The sequence below is a fragment of the Lepidothrix coronata genome, unplaced genomic scaffold (genome assembly GCF_001604755.1).
Source record: "Lepidothrix coronata isolate B3197 unplaced genomic scaffold, Lepidothrix_coronata-1.0 Scaffold101, whole genome shotgun sequence".
Taxonomy (NCBI): domain Eukaryota; kingdom Metazoa; phylum Chordata; class Aves; order Passeriformes; family Pipridae; genus Lepidothrix; species Lepidothrix coronata.
Genome location: NW_016690281.1, coordinates 310449 through 327219, shown reverse-complemented (window position 1 = coordinate 327219; position 16771 = coordinate 310449). Strand labels below are relative to the sequence as shown.

The following is a 16771-nucleotide window of genomic DNA, read 5'->3' as shown; positions in this document are numbered from 1 at the left end:
TGAACTGTTTTGAGTGATGTTAGATTTAATGGCTAAATCAATGTGTGTATTTAGTGTTAGGCTTTATTTTAGCACTAAGTGACATGAGATAAGCAGACTTAGAGGGTGTTAATTGGTTTGTGTTTAGCATTTACACTAATCAGAGTGTGCAGTGCTGCCCAGGGCTCTTCAGCACTAGCAATTCTGTTTATCCAAACCATGAATTGTTTACTCTATTGACTGGAGTGGCATTGGGCTGTTTTTTCGCTCACTTGGATGTTACACTGGATGTGTGAATTAATGGAGAGCCCTGGCTGACCCTGAGTGGTGCCACACACAGGGTGTGTGTGGGAAAAGGTGGCTCAGCAAACCCTGACGAAACAGAACATGACCAGGTCCCTGCACAGGCAGTGTCGCTCCGGCATTATAAATAACAGAGTTTATTTTCCCTCCATGGCTGACGTGCGTCTCCACCTTCATTCCGAGCAGTGCAGGAGTGAAGAGGAGCCCACACTCCCTGTCCCAACCCTCTGCCTTTGACAATCGAGATGGAGCTCCCATCACCCTATTCCTGAACGGATCCACTGCTGGTGCCAGGGTGCAGTGAACCACACACGTGAGATGGGGTTTATGGGCTGAGATGCTGTGGCTGTGCTGCCCAGGGAAGGGTCCTCCCAGGTCTGCTGGGCAGTGTGGATGTAGCCTGTGGATGTGCAAGAACACAGCTCCACAGTTGTGGCTGGGCTGCCTGGCCTGGGCTCGCATCTGTCTCATACTGGTGGAGCAGATGTCTGGGCAGGAGCCCATCGGAGCATCCCGGGCGCCAGGGACAGCACACCCCGGCCAGCCGGCAGCGCACGGCACGGCTGCCTTCAAAATGGCTTGGAAACAGCCTTGCCACTGCTCTGTTCCCATCACCTGGCTGGTTTTATTAGAGTTGGTTTTGGATCATTTAGTTTTTATTCAAACATTCACTTCCCAGCTGAGGTCTTGGAGAGCTCTTAGCTCCCTGGACTGGTGATGAGCCCCTGGAAATGGAACTGCCTCCAGGATGTGCTGACAGCCCTTACTGCTGCTGGGAGCTGCCTCCTGAGCCATCCCTGGCCCTCCCCTCTGCAATCCCAGTGCTCACTCTGCTCCTGAGCCCCTGGCTCTTGCGGGGACAGGTGTGAATCACCTGTGAGAACCAGTGGTGTGGTTCCTCAGCAAGAATGTTCTGGGTAAGGGAGGTCAGACACACCACAAGCTGCTCCTGCTTCAGGCTGCTCTAAGCTGTGCTGTGAGGCACAGCAAGATGAATTCCCTTTTATTTTGCAAAGTGCTGTTTTATTGATTTCTGCCAACCAACCCCCAGCTGGGTTGTGGTGCCCCTACAGTGCCCGGGGGTACTGGGGGAACCTGGAGTCACGTTGTGCGGAGCCGCAGCAGTGTCGTGACAGTTCCTGGGGTGGACACTAAATCACTGTGTGAGGGTGAGCAGAGGGATGTCACTGGGGCTCAGGGAGGAAGCTCTCTTGTACCGTTTGCACTGACTGTGTGATCTGAGTCAGAATGAGAATCATAAATCTTGATTATTCTCTGTCTCAGCTGATTTGAACCAAATGCCTTGGATGGGGATATAGTTCACATCTCGCTGAAAACTGCAAAAAACCTGATTAAATGTACAAACTGATATCAGTAGCACTTTATCTGTGTTAATGCCCAAACTGTCAGCACTTGGGGAGAGGATCCCATGTGGATGGGCTCTGTCCCAGCCCAGAGCAGCTTCCTGGGGGCTTTCAGAGCAGCTTTCTCCCTGCTGCCATTTATTTTGGTACTTTGTTCCTGCAATGCTAGCTGTTATTATGATGCTGTCAATTACAGATGGCATCTCTGATTCTGATTGCACTTTGCTTACAATTAAGCATCCTATAGAAAAATGGAAATGCTGGGTCATTAACATAGTGTGATAATAAGGTAAACCATTCAATTACGGAGGAAAAAACACTTTGAATAATAAGGATATTGTATGCCTAAAAGACATACAGATGCCAATGTATTACCATTTTTGCATACATAATAAATGAACTTAAACCCTGAAATAATTGACAGAAGCAAATAATTAATAGCTGTGCCCTCAGCAGCTGCCTGGCTGGCATTGCTCCCTCCAGGGGCAGAGGAGCAGCTCCAGGAAGGGAATGGAGGAGTCTCAGATCTGCGTGGTCCTTATGGTCACTGTGGGATGTGCCTTGGTTACCACAGAACTTGTCTGATGCTGGAACTGAGGTGGTTCCCACTTGCATGGGGAGGAGGCTGGCATGGCATGGTGGTGTGTATTGCTGCCTGGAATGGCAAGTGGAGTGCCAGGCTCTGCTCAGGGTGTCTGCTGGGCTCCAGGGGCTTGATGCAAACTCTGGCCTGCTGTAGGTAAAACAGTGGGGTAATGTGCTTTGGACAGCTGAGAGGTTTAGTGCAGTTGGGAAGATCTTGCCACCCAGTGTCTATGTGGAGGGATTTGGGACTGGCCTTGCTCCAGCATCTGCTGTCCCCTGAGAGCCTGTCACCTCCCCACCTGCCCCCTTCACCTGCTCAGCCTGCAGCACTGGTGGCCTGCATGGACCAGTCTTGTTTACAACTAGAAAGGGAACATGCAGGTGGGAAGGTGCAGAGAGTCATGCTTCTGGACACTAGCTCTGACTAGCCAGGGGCTCCTGTGACAGCCTTGATGGTGGTTTTGTGTCCAGCCTTTCCATACCAGTGGGGTGGGAGCCCCTCTCCCATCCCCGTCTGCCAGAAGCACCGGAGCTCTGCACGGGATGTGTTTTCAGCCTGTTCGGCAGTATCGCTCCTCTATAACAATTGTCAGCCTTTTAGCTGTTGATGGCTCACCTATTACTCTGGCACTGTGTTAGAATAACATCCAGATACATCTGAAGAGTGGAATTTATTTACTGTTTTCCCTGAAAAGCTTTTAGCATGATACAGCCACGGTGCTTTCACTTAGGCAGCTGTTATCGTGAGAGTGTTTTTCCTGGTATAAGTAAATTTTCCAGAAGATGAAAAAGGACTCCTCATGATGTGTAGCTCCAAACCACTACATTTTAATATTGTATTTTCATGGCCTTCCCTCCTAGGAAAGGCACATCTTTGGGAAACTGGAGTAGGTTTGAAATGCCCAGATGAGCCTGATCCGTGTTTAACATGGTGTGCACACAGCTCTCCTGCTCACCTGTAGCTTTCCCAAATCCAGCTGACTGTTCCAGGAAGCACAGCCTGCAATACTGTGGGCTGTGTTGTTGACAGTCTTTGAAACTTCCATGGGCATCAGTTAGCAACCGGCAAGGCCAAGCTGGACGGGAGCTCTCCTGCACGGGTGTCCATGCGGGTTCCTGCCACTGTGCTTGGGGTAGGAGGCCACAGCTGGCGATGAGGGGCTCATCGTGCTGTGTATTGGCAGAGTTTCCAGATCAGAAATCCCAAGGGAGTGAGAGGTGAAGGTCTGCAATGACTGCTGCCAACAAGGTGCACTGGACTGCATGTTTCAGAGAGGATTTCTGTCCTGGGAGCGGAGATGGCACGTGTGTGGGCATTTCATGTAACACAGGCCCATTGTAGCTGCAGGGGCCTGGGGACTGGCACAGGGAAGGCAAAAAATAGTGGAAAGTGAGTGAGCTGTCACTGAAGGGACTTGAACCCCTGTGTTGAAGGGAAAGCTGGACTGGGAGCAGACTACCTTGACTTGAACATCCTCAGTGAGAGGAGGCAGGACACCACTGCCTGCCCGTAAGTCCTCGTTCCAGCGCTGTGCAAGAAGCTCAGACTAGGGCTGCTTTGCTATAACTGTGACAAATATAGTAATTAAATCTGGTAGATGACACTAAGAGATTCTCTGTGAATAGGATTGCAGTGCTTCTGTAGAGAACGGTAGTGAGGCTTAGTCAAAACAATTTTGACAGCACAGGGGTTAGAAATAGGCATTTTCTGCCTTTTTTACAACCTGTTTCATGGCTGCATACTGACCGCCAATAAATCTTGCACTAAAATTGGAGAGATTGGGCTAAATTTATCCCTGGTCAAACAGTGTCACACTGAACATGCATCTCCATTCACAGAGCCAAGCAAAGCTGAGTGGTGCTGAGGGCTTTTTGTGACACCCAGGGCTGTGTGTGCTGGCACAGATATGCTGAGTGCTCCCAGCCATGCCAGGAGCTCCTCAAGTGCAGGAGCCAACACACCCCTGTGCATCCCACAGCTGCTGACAAGGAGGGCAGTGGAACCCCACAGCACTAACCTGAGCCTGTCCAATTTGTATGAGAGCCATGCAGTCAGATAGGCAAAGGATTTTGGCACAAGGCAACAGCCATGTCCCAGAGGAGATCCACTTGGGGAAAGAACAGAAGAAAGCAAGATTTAGCATTTAGATCATAATTTCAGATTGCATTGTGTGAGCATCAACAGTCTATACTCATGAGAGCCTTGGGGAACACAATGCTGCAACAGCTCTCCCAGCCAGCCCGATCAGTGAGGGTTGGTTTTAATTGCAGCTGAATGGATCTAACCTTGTGATGTCTGTTCACAAAGCATTGCTGGATTAATACAGGTTCCATAGTTGCTTCTGCTAAAAGACTTTAATGGATCAGCTTAGTTCTCTGTCCATGATTATAGCATCCCTACCCGCCTATCATGCCTGAGCCAGATGGTCCCAGTGAAATCAGAGCATGTTTATATTTCTGTCTGCTACTCAGCCACCTGCCCACCGATTTTGTTGCATAGTGGTAGGAGGAGAAGAGCCTTCCCGGGTGCAGTTTGCCCACTCCTTTCCCTAGCCCCAGTGTCTGCCTCACCTCCTAAAAGATCCTGGAAGAGCCATGGAAGGACTGTCCCCCCAGGGTGCCCAGGAGGCTCTCCCAGCTGGCCGGGAGGGCAGACACCCTCCTGGGCAGCAGCACGGCAGCAGCTCCTGGCATGGAGTCAGCTGCTCCCAGGGCACTGGGGGATGTTTCCAGTTCTATCGGTGATGAGAGCCATTAAGAAGGTACAAGTACTAAAGAGATCCTGAGCGATGCCTATAAAACCTTTGAATCCCTGACAGAATCAATAGCAGGTTCTCAGGAGTAACTTCTTATCTGGGCCAACTTAAGCACATGCCAATGAGCCGTTAAAGATTTTGCATTTTGTGGAGACACGGAAGCCCTTTCATTGTGATTTTTGGACTGTAGACTAGGTGAGATGATGAAAAATCACATTAGAAATATGCTGTACTCCAAAGGCATTTTCCTCAGTGTCTGGGAGAGTGGCTTGAATGATGCTCGTGGGTGGAATCATCCCTCCAGGCATGTGCCCTGCACCCCTGGGCTGGGGAACCGAATCCTTTGGGGATTGCCACAGTGAGCAGCACTGACTCCTGGCCGTGTCTGCCAGGACAACAGAGGAGGAGGAGCAGGAGGAGGAGAGGGAAGAAGGAAGCAGGGGAGCTGTGCCCCATGAAATGGAGGACCTGGGGCTGGCACGTGGGACACAGCCGAGCTGCTGCAGTGCCCTGAACCATCCCACCACCCCAGGAGGAGGAGCCGTGGGTGGCCTGGGCAGGTAGATGCCCACTGGGGTGCTTGCAGCCTCCGGCCGGGCACTGCCCCCTGTGCACACTTGCCACCTCTTGAGTACCTTTGCTATCGACACCATTTCCAATTTGGCATCTCGGTTGCCATGGCAACTCAGCGCTACCATTCTCTGATCGGATCAGCTCACAGTTAGTCAACACCCGTTAGCACCTGCGTTGGTATGGCAACCCAGGGCCGTGCTCCATCCCAGCCGATGTTGTGGATGGAGAGATGGCTCCAGGCGGCCCCCGGCAGCAATGGGGGCATGACTGGTCCTGCTGAGGGGCACTGAGACACTCCCAAGCCCTGACTGCTTCTTATTGCCTGGCTGCAGTGGGATCTGTGGCTGCCCCCACTCTGGCTGTAGCGTCCTGGGTTCCCACATCCTGCACGGCCTGGGAGACACTGGGGAGAAGCTCAGCAGGGATGTGGCTGGCATGGGGCAAGGAAGTGTCCTTGCAATCTCAAACTGCCCCTCGTGAGCATGTTCTGCATGGACACCAAATGGCCTGGGGAACTCTGGGAAGGGGGGAAGCTCCTTCTCTTGGAGACAAGGGGAAACCAATGGTATAGGCAGCCATTGCTTGAGGATTCTAAGTCCTGAAAAAGCAGAGCTCAAGTCACAGAGAAGGATGGTTCACTCCTTCTCCCAGCCACCAGATTCCTAACCATTAAACTCTTCCAGTGAGTCTCCTGTGGACAATTTGTGTTCCTTTGGCCCCAGTCTGAACTGGCACCTGCTTTTCTGAAAGTGCTTTACAATTTGCGTTTAATGGTTTTTAACAGACATGTGCGAGCCGTTTGAATTAGAGCAGTGTGAATCTATTAGGCAGCGACAGATGCAAGTTTTGTGTCTCTTATTAGAAGGGATTGGCTTCTGAGGTTTAGTGATGTGCAAAGGATTGGACTTTGGAGAGATTAAAATTATTTTCAGCGTTAAGCACAATATTTCTGAGCTAATGCACTCACTCTTGAATATAGATTCACAGACCGAAAAGATTATAAAACATTAAACCTATGTAAATTCAGCTGTAAATTTATGTTTGAACAAATTCAACAAGAGATTTGACTCGGGGGCTTAAAGCAAATGGGTTCTGCTTTTAATGCATTCTGCAGGCTCAGTTGCAATGCCGCTCTCCCCTTGAAAGTCCCACGCCTGTTGAATTATTGGCAGGTCACAGCTGACAGCTCAAGCAATTATACCAGAATGTGTTAATAATAAAAAGGAAAAGGACTTCATGTTTGTCTTTTCAGAAGACAAAAGCAGATGTTTATTCCACTATGAGGAAGCTCTGTGGGCAGGCGACACTTGCAGTACCTGGCCATCACCTCTTTCCATGGCAGTCGTGCAAATCCATGTCCTCCTCTGCGGTTCCCCAAGCCCCCTAGCTATGAACTTTTTCTCTTGTTGAAAACATGAAAATACAGTTAACAAAGACTCCTTTTGAGTGGGATTGCAGGAAACCTGCAACGTCGTGAACAAGCTGCCTACACAGAGATAAATGACAGCTGTGACTGAAGGAATAAACAAGATAATCTGGATTTAAATAAACCACAAGGGGATTTTGGCAACATGCAAATTCACAAATTTATAAAATGTATCCTTTGAAAATAGAGAGCTTGTCTGAAGCCAGCAGTTAAGAACAATTACTACAGCACATTTTCCCAATGAGAGCTTAGAGCTGGCCTCTGCCTCAAGCTAAGGCACGTGGGAGCCAGGGGTCCTGCCAGCTGCCCGCAGTGGCTGGGCCCTTCCATGCACAGAGCAGAAACATGAAGGAGTGGTGGCAGCAAGTCCCTGTGCAGCCCGGGGGCCTGGGGGTGCACAGAGGAGCCTGGCCCTCCTCAGCCTCTGGGCACAGCACTGGGGAATGAACAGGGAAGGAGAGAAACATCAAAAGCCCAAGCAAGCACCCAGTAATACATATTGGATCAATCTGCTTGGAGGACCAGGTAATTCCTGGACCCAAGTCCCACATGAGAGTTTCATTTTGGCATTGCACAGCTCAGCAATGCTGCACCAACAACACAAGGGGATGACGCGTGTCCCATGAGGGAGCAGAGGGCTTCATAGAATCATAGGATCAGCCAGGTTGGAAAAGACCTCTGAGATCATCAGCTCCAACCCTCGATCCACTACCACCGCGGTTACTAGACTGGGGCACTAAGTGCCACATCCATTCTCATCTTAAAAACCACGGCTTGTCCATGCCAGTGGCAGTGGAGCTCCTCCCAGGGGCTCGTTGTAATTGCTCCCCTTTTTCAGGTGGTCAGCAATAGAAACGGAGGAGCGGCAGGTGGGGAGACACCAGCGACAGGACCATGAGTAGACGTGTCCCATTCCAGCCCTTACTTCCTGGGCTGCTCTGCGGAGGCATGTCGAGTGTGGTCACAGCATGACTGTGCCTCTTCACCAACCAGCCTGGCCTCAGAAGGGACAGAAACGCTGCAGGGAAAACCAAAGTGTGTGCCAAAGGCTACGTGTCCCCTCCAGGAGCAAAGGCACAGCCCTGTGCTGCAAACTACTCTGCAGCAGCCGCCGCAGGAGAGCGATGCAGCATCGCTCTGCCCGAGCACACGGATCTGGTTAGCATTCCATCGGCGCACATGCAATTAGGGCAGAGCACATGGCAGCAGCTCTCTGAAGGTTAACTGCTCTGAGGAGCATTCCTGCCGTGCCAGTGGCTGGGCTGCTCCAGCTTTAACACCCTTGTTATTCCCAGCAGCAGGAGCCGGCGGTGCTGTGTGCCGCTCTCTGGCAGCAGCTTTTGAGTGCTACAGGCTGTGTGCAGGGCCCCCGGCTCCGAGGCTGCAGGCTCAAGCCCCCCTCACCAGCACGGTGTAGCTAGGCACCTGCCCCAACAGGGCAGCAGCTGGGAAGGGACTCTGAAACATGGCAGAGTTTGGGGAAAAGCCTTTCTGCGTGTAAATCCCAGAGCCAGAGTTGTTCCAGGCTCTGCAGGGCTGAGGTGTATCGAGGACTCACTGCAGCTCCCAGCTTTATCCTTAAAACTGTACAGCAAAAGCTGAATCTACTTTCCCTCCTCTTTTCCTTGATCTCTGCTTCCCCGCTGTCTCTCCTCAGCACCAACCCATCCATCCATTTGTCTTTATTGTGCACAGAGTTAAACATGGTCTTTAAATGTGGCAACACTTCCAGATTATTAGCTCTGCAATTTCTTGGCTCATGTTTATTGTGATGACATCATCTGAAGGGGCCATTGTAATTAATAGTTCGTTCGTGCCTCTTTCATAAACCCCCAGTGTGTTGTTTATACGAACTAAACCAAACACCCTGGGGTGACTGGTGCTGCTGTGGGGAATGGACACCCCGTGCTCATGAACAGACACCCTGTGATCATGGCCCTGGTCCTTTCTGGAGGTGAGTCACTCCCCATCCTCCACTGCCAGCCAATAGCCCGGGCTATGAGAATGGGCACGGAGTGATGCTGCCAGTGGCAGCCCCTGGCAGCCAACAGCCCTCCTCCTGCTCAGCCCCCATCTCTCCTCCCTCCTGTCACTGCTCTGTCCCAAGAATGAGACATAATTTCTACCCCATCTGTCAGAGGCTTGTGGTGAGCAGCAGGGAGCACCTCTGCTCCTGTTGTCCTCTGGGCAAGCGCTGCTGCCCACGTGCTCAGCCTCCTGGCCTCATTTTCTGTTCACTTTCCTCACACCAGTCCCTCACACCACCTCGTGCTTGGCCAAGGGCACCCTGTGGGCACCCGAGGGCTCATCTCTGATTGTACTGTGGGCTTGCTGTGATGTGCGTAGCCATAAAAGCTGCTTCCTTCCCACAGGGCTGTTAAATCCAGGTGCTGGATCCCCCCACAGAAGCTGGTGTGTAATTCTGCAAATGCTCACATACCTCTTAATTTGTTCAGGCTTTTCTTAAAGGAAAAAATACCTCAAGATGTATCGTTCTGACTAATCCTTGTTCCCTGCATGTCACTGCTACTCAAGTGGCTGATGCGAGGCAGGGATGAAGCACAAGAGTGCTCTGGGCAGAGGAGAGGACTGCAGGCACCTTGCCATCAGGAAGGCAGCTCCAGTGGGGCCTGATGCCAGAGGGATGATGCCAGGCTCCTGGAGAGCCTGGCCACCAGCATGCTGTCTCTGAGACAGGGAGCTGGAGCCCTGCAGCCCTGCGTCCCCACAGGCCCCTTTACTGGGACTCAGATAGAGACTGTTAAGTTGGAAAGGTTCTGCAGCAGGAGAGGGGCAGCCACAGGAACTACTGACCTCTTCACCCAAAATGCTGAGGGCACTGGAAGCCCTGTGGCAGCCCTTCGCCTCCCCCAGCAGCACCTCAGCAGAACAAACCTGGCACGACCACAAATTATGGGGGAGGTTAAAGCCATCCGATGCCTTTAGCAGCCACAAATACGAGGTTACACTGACAGGCACATCTAGCTGGGCTGTGCCTGTCAGCTGCTTCTGCTCCAGGCTTCAGCCATGTGATTCCTGAAATGGGTCTTCCTGCCGCCCAGCAGTTTGACGTCAGCATCGCTGTGGTTGCTGCTGCCCCAGGTGCTCTCACAGAGCCATTTCCAGCCTATTCACATTGTTTCCTCACCATATGTTTGTACTAAAAAATAGTTGCAATATGAAGGAATAATCCTGCAAAATCTGGGCATGGCCAGCCTGCATGTGCCACAGGAGACCTGCCTGGTGCTGCGAGCACTTCCCGGGAGCAGTAACTCCTCGGCACCGTGGCAGGGCTGGGGCTGCCCACAGCTGGGGCCACGGCACAGGTGGGCATGGGCAGCGAGCAGGGGCCCGGCTGGTGACACAGCCACCAGCCCCTCCAGCCCCGGGCAGCACAGGAGGTGTGAACAAGGCAGTGGTGCTCTTGCAAGGGACATCACTAAGTACCCTCTGGCTCACTATGATAATCCTTAACTGGGGGCATTGGGACAAGCATTTACCTCTTCATTTTCTTAGCCATAACTGCTATTTCACTGCAGTTTCGTTTCACGATATGGTAATATGCTATCCAGGAAAATCTTGCTACATGCTAATTTATCCAGTAGGCAAATTCCTTTTGGCTAATAAAAGTGCTTGCATGGGAAGCTCAAAACCCAGCAGCAATTAATTATTGACAGAGCATGTGAATTAGAGATAAAAGAAAAGTCATTCTTTCTCACACACAAGATAGTAAATAAATTTAATTATTGTACTAGAAGCAAGGGATCTTATTCTGTATTAAGTTTTATTAGCTGAGACATTTAAAAGCATGTCATCATAACAAAAAGGTCCTGTGTAATCCGAACTGCGCTGCTCTGTACAGCAGCTCTGGAATGAATAGGCTTAATTGAGCAAATGGGAGCAGATGGCTTCTGAACAGGCAGGTATTGTGCAGGTTTAGTGTCAATTAGCTTTGGTCTACGTATGCCTATGGCAAATTGCCTGTATAATGTGTCACCAAGGCTGACTTAACATTTCAGGTGCCCACCATGGCCAGGGGCTGAGAAGAAACAAAGCCAGAAGTGTTTGGGTCTGTGGGCCTATGGGAGTGACAGCGTCCCTCCTCCTGAACATCCTGCCAACACTTGCACAGGGCAGGAGGGACGCTGGGATGCCCACCCCTGCCTGGCCCCTCACTAACCCCCTCCTCTGCTCCTGCACAGGAATGTGATGCCCAAGACGCTGGATGGCCAGATCACCATGGAGAAGACCCCCAGCTACTTCGTGACCAATGAGGCCCCCAGGCGCATTCACTCCATGGCCAAGGACACGAAGCTGATCGTGGTGGTGCGGAACCCGGTCACCAGGGCCATCTCGGACTACACACAGACCCTCTCCAAGAAGCCGGAGATCCCCACCTTCGAGGTGCTGGCCTTCAAGAACCGGACTCTGGGGCTGATTGACGCCTCTTGGAGTGCAATCCGCATCGGGATTTATGCCCTGCACTTGGAGAACTGGCTCCAGTACTTCCCCCTCTCCCAGATCCTTTTTGTCAGTGGTGAGAGGCTCATCACTGACCCAGCAGGGGAAATGGCCAAGGTCCAGGACTTCCTAGGCCTCAAAAGGATTGTGACAGAGAAGCATTTTTATTTTAATAAAACCAAGGGGTTTCCCTGTCTAAAGAAGCCAGAGGACAGCAGTGCTCCCCGGTGCTTGGGCAAGTCCAAGGGTCGAACTCACCCCAAAATAGACCCAGATGTCATCCACAGACTGCGGAAATTTTACAAACCCTTCAATGTCATGTTTTACCAAATGACGGGCCAAGATTTCCAGTGGGAGCAGGAAGAAAGTGATAAGTAGAAACACAAGATCAGGAAAAAACCTTTTTTTTTTTTTTTGAGATGGGAGTCATCATTTGAGACTCAAAACTCACTCGGGGCCAGAGGCTCAGCCCTGTGCGTTCCAGGCTCTTGCGCTGTCCGGGCTGCAGCCAAAGTTGCTCTGTGTGTCCACTTCTGAAACTGCAGTGGCTTGTCACCTCGGGCTGCTCTCGGGCTCTCCCCACCATGACAGTGGGGGTCAAGGGTGGGTGGGAGGAGGAGGAGGAAGCAGAGGGAGCAGGGCTCCTTGGGGTGATGGGGTACTTTGTGTTGACATTTCACTGCTGGTGTCCCCCTTGCGGCCAGGCAGGCAGGACCAGGCTTCCTGCCACAGCGAGCTGGGTGGGAGGGCAGCTCCCAAAACCCAGCACTGGGACAAACCCATATATTTGATTTCTCCTGCCCTGGATTTTAGTTTTTCCCAAACAACGGCATCAGGTCTGGTAAATTCGCGCCGTGTGCACTCATATGCACACTGCTCTTAGTGTGTGGAAGGAATGAAGCCAGTTATGCTGCAGTGGAACTATGTACAGGAACTTCATTTGCACCACGTTTCAATTACTTGTTGCACTAAAACTAGAATTTACCAAGTGCCACAAACACCTGGGCCCAATTCTCCTCCGACTGGTACATCTCCACTGTTGGAAGAGAGTTGTTCCTGCTTTGCTGGGATGCTCAGTGAGGTCAGAACTGGGATCCCCCCAGACTCTCACCCTCCTAGAAGCTGAAAGAACATTCCCCGGGTTTCCAGGAGCAAGCCAGGCTCCCAGTGCCCGGCCAAGGCACAGCGTGAAGCCACACCTTGTCTGTGCAGCACCTCCTGGTGAGGCCGTGCCGTGCCCTGCTCACGGTTCGGAGCCGGGCGTTCCCGGGGGTGGCTGCAGGGCAGAGGTCTGAGGACAGCCCCAGCACAGGGTCTGACCATTGGGACCCCTGGCACTGCTGTTCATTTGCACCTTGAAAATGCAATCCCTGCTGTTTGCTGTGGACAGCTGGGGTTGCAGAACAGGGAAGCAGCCTTCGTCATACTTCAGAATTACAAAACAGCAATTAATTCCCAGGGCAAGCACTGCTCAGCACACAAAACCTGTGCTTTCTAGTGGAAACGGCCAAGTCAACTAAATTTGCAAATCCTGGTAGAAATTGTAGACTAAACCTATATCCCAGCTGGATCCTCCAACGCCATGGGAGCTGCTTGCTGGGCCCAGCAGAGAGCAGGAGCAGTGCTTCAACACAGCTGCAGGGTTCCACCTCCATCGCTGAGGAAAGTGAGAGAGAGAACAGGCAGAGAGAGAACAATGGGGAAGAAACACAGAGCTGCTGAAACAGTCCCTCGCACGCTCGGATACTGCCGGCTGCTCCCTTTGCTCTGATGAGGGCTACAGATGCCTCCAGGGTGGGATGTAATGACATGCAAGCCCCGTGCTGTTGGACAGCAGGTCCCTGGCAGCATGGAGAGCGGGATTGCTGCGGGAGAACCAGGACTCAGCTCTGATTAATGTAGAACTCCCTACGGCTCCAGCTAACCAGATGAAATCAGCGTTGCACTGGGTGACAAACTGAACCTACTTGGGGTTCCAGGGCCTGTTGCGTGGTTCATTACACCGTGAAGTGGTGCTGGTGCCTTGTATTGGATGATAAAAGTTGAAGCCATTTGGACAATTTACTGCATGGGCCATGCTGGAGGGGCACCACAAGGTCCCTGCTGACGTCACGTCAGTTCCCATCAGCCTGGTCAGATTTAAAATCAGCTCCTGACATAGCACAGTTTTCAGAAACCCACAAACTTCCAAATTATTACAGGAAAATTGGAAGTATGTAATAAGAATAATTTTACAGTGCTTCACATATTATTAAAATGTGAGAACAGGTCCTGAACTAAACCTGTTGTTGCATAATTTGGATTTGGTGCAAGATACTTATTGGAAGATGAGGAGCTCCAGGCCCAATGTTCCTGTCACCAGAGGGATATCCAGGAATCTCTGCCTGTGTCCAGCATGCTGCAGTCCTGGCACAGTGTTGGGCTGGCCCTGGTGGACAGTGGAGGTGGTGGACTGGTGGCCCTGGCTGCCCATCAGAGGGGCTCAGCCCCAGGGGACGATGGTTCTTGGGTGGGCCGGGGAGACGCTGTGCCCACTGTGCCTCTCCCGCCTGCCAGCCCACATCCACTCCTATTATTTCTGCCATATATTCAGAGGTTTATTTTTTATACCAGATGTCATCTCCAGCTTGGCAGGAGCTGATGTGTGCCCAGTGGGAGAGGAGACCCCGCTCCCCTGCCCCATGGACACCAACCACTTCAGCATGGTGGGATAGGACTCCCCTGCCCCCAACCCTTTCCCGAGGTACACACCAGGCACTCTGGGGTGGGCTGGGGGCACAGGGACTGGGGGAGGTTATTCTGCTTTGTTCTTCTGAAATGCACTCCATGGCTGCTGCGCTGTCACCAGGGCTGGAGGGAGAATTATCTTCTATATGGCTGGAGAGTGGTGTGCCAAACGAGAGTCAGGTTAGTAACACCTTTTTTTTTAAACTATTCAAATGTCAGCATTAGAATACACAGGAAATTGAATTTTGTATTTGGTTTCAATTAGCAAAGCATAAATTATATTTAATTTTATATACAGACTGGGTGATTCATTGTTCTGGAAAAGCTGGTACTTTCTGGTTCAGAGACTGAAAATGGAGAGTTGATCTGTTCTGAACCCAACCTGCTGTGCTGTCGCCTCCTCCCAAAAGCGTCTCTGTCAGTTGGTGTCTCTGTACCTGAACGACATGACCGTCTGGAACTGAACCCTGGAACCCACAGCACTAAACAATAAATCGTTGTAGCAGCTGCATTTCTCGATTCCGTTTCTCTTGGACCCCCTCAGCAGCACCAACTCCCCATGAGTGGGAGCCACGACAGGACAGCGCTGGCCATGATCTGCCACCTGCCAGCCCAGCTGGCTGCCCCTTCCTGCCCCGTGGGCCACAGCTCCACCACTGCCAAAAGGGCCATACTGCAGCCAGGACCAGGAGGAGGACCAGGACTACCTTGGCCAGCCTGTGTGTCCTGCAGTGAGGTTTGTCCCTGCAGTGGGGGACAGCTTTCCTCACTGACCTCGCAGCTTGGGGCGCACCTCCCAAGGTCACAAAGAACAAATCCCCAAGCAATGCCTGGGAAGTTTCAGTTGCTGATTAAGGATAAGTCAGTGGATAATAAAAGGAGAGAGAGGGCTGGCTGCCAGGCAAAGAAATTAGGAGGAAATTTTTTTAATCTTATTTTGTGTGCACAATTTCCTGCTCATTTGAAAAAGGTTATTTCGCAGCAGAGCCCTATTGTGTCATCTGATAAAAACCACGGAAAAACTTTTATCAACAAGATTAGGAAGTAGTGAACTATAAAATTGCTAATTATTTTCTGGTAAATTTACTTTTAAATAACTTTAGACACCAATTACAGGCACCATTAAGCACCATTAACACTGGGTATATTTACCAAACAGGGATGGAATACTTATTCAAATCAAGATCATTTTGGTGTAGACTTTGCTGTTTGGAAAGCAGCCCCTTCTCACCAGATGTTTAAAAAGCCATCAGAAGATCAATTACACCTCAGGGTCCTAATCTTTGAGTTGTGGTGTGGTATAATTCGGCCCTTGAAGGATACACCTGTGAGCAGGGACTAGTGTCCTGAGGAGGTGCCCCAGCAGCACCCGCGCCATAACGTGGCACTGAGGCCAGTGTACTCCTCTCCCCCAAGCCCTGAGAAACGAGTCCCATATTCAGCTGATCCAGCTGTCTCTTGCAACGCCTCAGTCTCTGCTCCGAGCAGGATTCTACCCCCCTTGGCCCACCCTGTCAGAGGGCAGCGAGCGCAGCTCTCGTGGCAGCTGCTGCCCTGTATCTCTGCAGCGCTGTAGCTGGGAGCCTCCCACTGCCTCCTGGGATTTGCTCTTCAAAGTGTTCACCACTTCCCCATGCCCTCGGGAGTGTGTCCAGCCAGTGCAGTGCCGCAGGCTGCCCCAGTGCTGCATCTTGGCTCCTGGGAGCAGGCGCCGGGCTTTCTGCACTGCGATGAACACCAGCACACACCTCCTAATTGGAGGTTGCCAAGTGGCTGTCAGAGAGCTGGCTGCAAAGCTGCTACCTGCTCCCACTTTTCCTGCTGTCATCTTTGACATCCTCATTATTTATTAACTGCCCTGTACCCAACAGGCTGCCACCAATGTGGAGAAGCTCAGATTATGCAGGTTCGATATTCTGCCTGCCTCCAAGGTCACGTCCTCCAGGATGTCTTGCAAGCCAGATTGAAGAGGTACCAGCAAAGATGCAACATGTTCTGTATATGCCAATGCCAGGTTTCAAACAGAGCCCTTTGAATAAGGATGACTTACTACATGGCATCATAAAATCTTTGAATTGTTTAGGTTGGAATAGTCCTCTAAGACCATTGAGTCAAACTACTCCCCCAGCACTGCCAAGGCCACCACATGTCCCCAGCTGCCACATCTACATGGCTTCTAAGTCCCTCCAGGGATGGTGACTTCATCACTGCACTGAGCAGCCTGTACCAGGCTGGACAACCCTTTCCATGGAGAAATTATTTCCTAATATCCAGTCTAAACTGGGCCTGATTCCCTGGTTGTCTTGTACGTGCTGTGTGTTGACACTCAAGACGATCTGCTCCATAAGCTTCCCTGACACCAAGGTCGGACTGACAGACCTGTAGATCCCTGGAGGCATCCTGAGCTCTTCAGGACTGCCTCCCAAGGAACTCTGTCAACCAGGCTCCTCAGCAGGTCAGTCTGCCCTCTGGCTGTCCAAGGAGGCAGTTCTACTGACCACTCTTACTCCTCCGAGAACCCAAATGCTATCATTTTGGGTTTGCTGTGCCCCAGATGGGCTCTGATCACATGGTGGTATCAGACCCTGCTGCTCACT

General features: G+C 51.5%; 1 protein-coding gene and 1 long non-coding RNA gene across 3 annotated transcripts in view; one reads left to right on the top strand and one right to left on the bottom strand.

Annotated features, from left to right (window-relative positions):
• Positions 1-14685, top strand: part of HS3ST4 (heparan sulfate-glucosamine 3-sulfotransferase 4) — a 57879-nt gene extending 43194 nt beyond the window's left edge. The window contains exon 3 of the mRNA XM_017823028.1: positions 11189-14685. Coding sequence (XP_017678517.1) covers positions 11189-11825 — 637 coding nt within the window. The 3' untranslated portion in view covers positions 11826-14685. The remainder of the gene's footprint in view (positions 1-11188) is intronic.
• Positions 3104-5678, bottom strand: LOC108501406. 2 transcript variants are annotated; one of them, XR_001876181.1, is made up of 4 exons: positions 5623-5678; positions 4250-4339; positions 3692-3798; positions 3104-3590 (listed from the first exon to the last, which is right to left on the bottom strand). It is a non-coding gene; the product is annotated as an uncharacterized LOC108501406 (long non-coding RNA). The 2 variants fall into 2 exon arrangements; XR_001876182.1 differs by lacking the exon at positions 5623-5678 and adding an exon at positions 5456-5601.
• Positions 14686-16771: the final 2086 nt, after the last annotated feature.